The sequence below is a fragment of the Silene latifolia genome, chromosome 5 (assembly GCF_048544455.1).
Source record: "Silene latifolia isolate original U9 population chromosome 5, ASM4854445v1, whole genome shotgun sequence".
NCBI classification, from domain to species: Eukaryota; Viridiplantae; Streptophyta; class Magnoliopsida; order Caryophyllales; family Caryophyllaceae; genus Silene; species Silene latifolia.
The window spans coordinates 68,203,731-68,204,796 of NC_133530.1; the positions used below are offsets into that span (position 1 = coordinate 68,203,731).

At 39.9% G+C, this 1,066-nt stretch overlaps 1 protein-coding gene across 1 annotated transcript; it reads left to right on the forward strand.

The window, feature by feature from the left end:
* Nucleotides 1-262: 262 nt before the first annotated feature.
* On the forward strand, nucleotides 263-712 carry LOC141655481 (uncharacterized). The gene has a single exon (XM_074462561.1). The coding sequence runs from the start codon at nucleotides 263-265 to the stop codon at nucleotides 710-712; it is 450 nt and encodes a 149-aa protein (XP_074318662.1).
* The last annotated feature ends 354 nt before the right edge of the window (nucleotides 713-1,066 follow it).

Genomic DNA, 1,066 nt, shown 5'->3' on the forward strand with positions numbered 1-1,066 from the left:
CAGAGAACAGGGATTCCATATGGGTACAGTGGGTACAATGGAATCATATCAGAGGAAGAGATTGGTTTGAGTACACTCCCTCAATTAATTCTAGCTGGGTATGGAGAAAGATTTGCAAGGTTAAGCAGGAAATTGCCTATGGGGAGTCCAACCAACTGGGTATACACCTAGTGGCTGTTATGAATGGCTAAGGACTACCAGACCACCTGTCTGCTGGAATAAGGTGATCTGGACTAAATGGGCTCTGCCAAAGCACCAGTTCATGGGATGGTTAGTGGCTCATGAGGCTCTTAATACTGTGGACAAACTGATCAGCTATGGGATGGATGTTGATGCTGGTTGTCTGTTATGTGGACAGACAAATGAATCCTTAAATCATCTATACTTTGCCTGTCAAGACAAAGAGGAGAGTTTTGATGTTTTGCGCAGCAAAGATACGGGATGCAGCTTCCCTTTGGTGATTGATCTTGACTGGTGGTCTAGTAGGGGAGGTACTAACGTCCAGAGAGGGGTGCAGATTGCACTCTTCTTGGGGGCAATCTACTCTATTTGGTATCAACGAAATAAGTGCAGACTTGATGCAGTCTTAGTGCACCCAAATCAGATTGCTTTGCAGGTTATAGAGGGGGTGAGAAACAGAACTAGGGGACGAGAGAAGGAGATTAAGAATGCTAATGATGTAAATTGGTTATGTCATAGACACCTTATGTAACTAGGGGTTTGCATTACTTGTAAATCCTACATTTTTGATATATATATTACTCACATTTTACCAAAAAAATAATCAATTCATTCCGTTTCAATTGTTTCCGTAAACAATAATTTCATCTAAGTAATAAAACAATTCGATTACTTAGACCGTATCTTATTTAATCAAATTACAATGAGACACGTAAATATTACTTCCAAAATCGTCCGTCAATTTTAAGTAATTTAATTAACCCGTATCGTCATACGATCAATTAAATAATCAATTAAGAGTGTTACCCTTTAGGTATGACCTAAGGGGATCAACTGATCACCACCGTCGCACGACAGTAATGTCAAACTCTAGTCAGCCAATCAT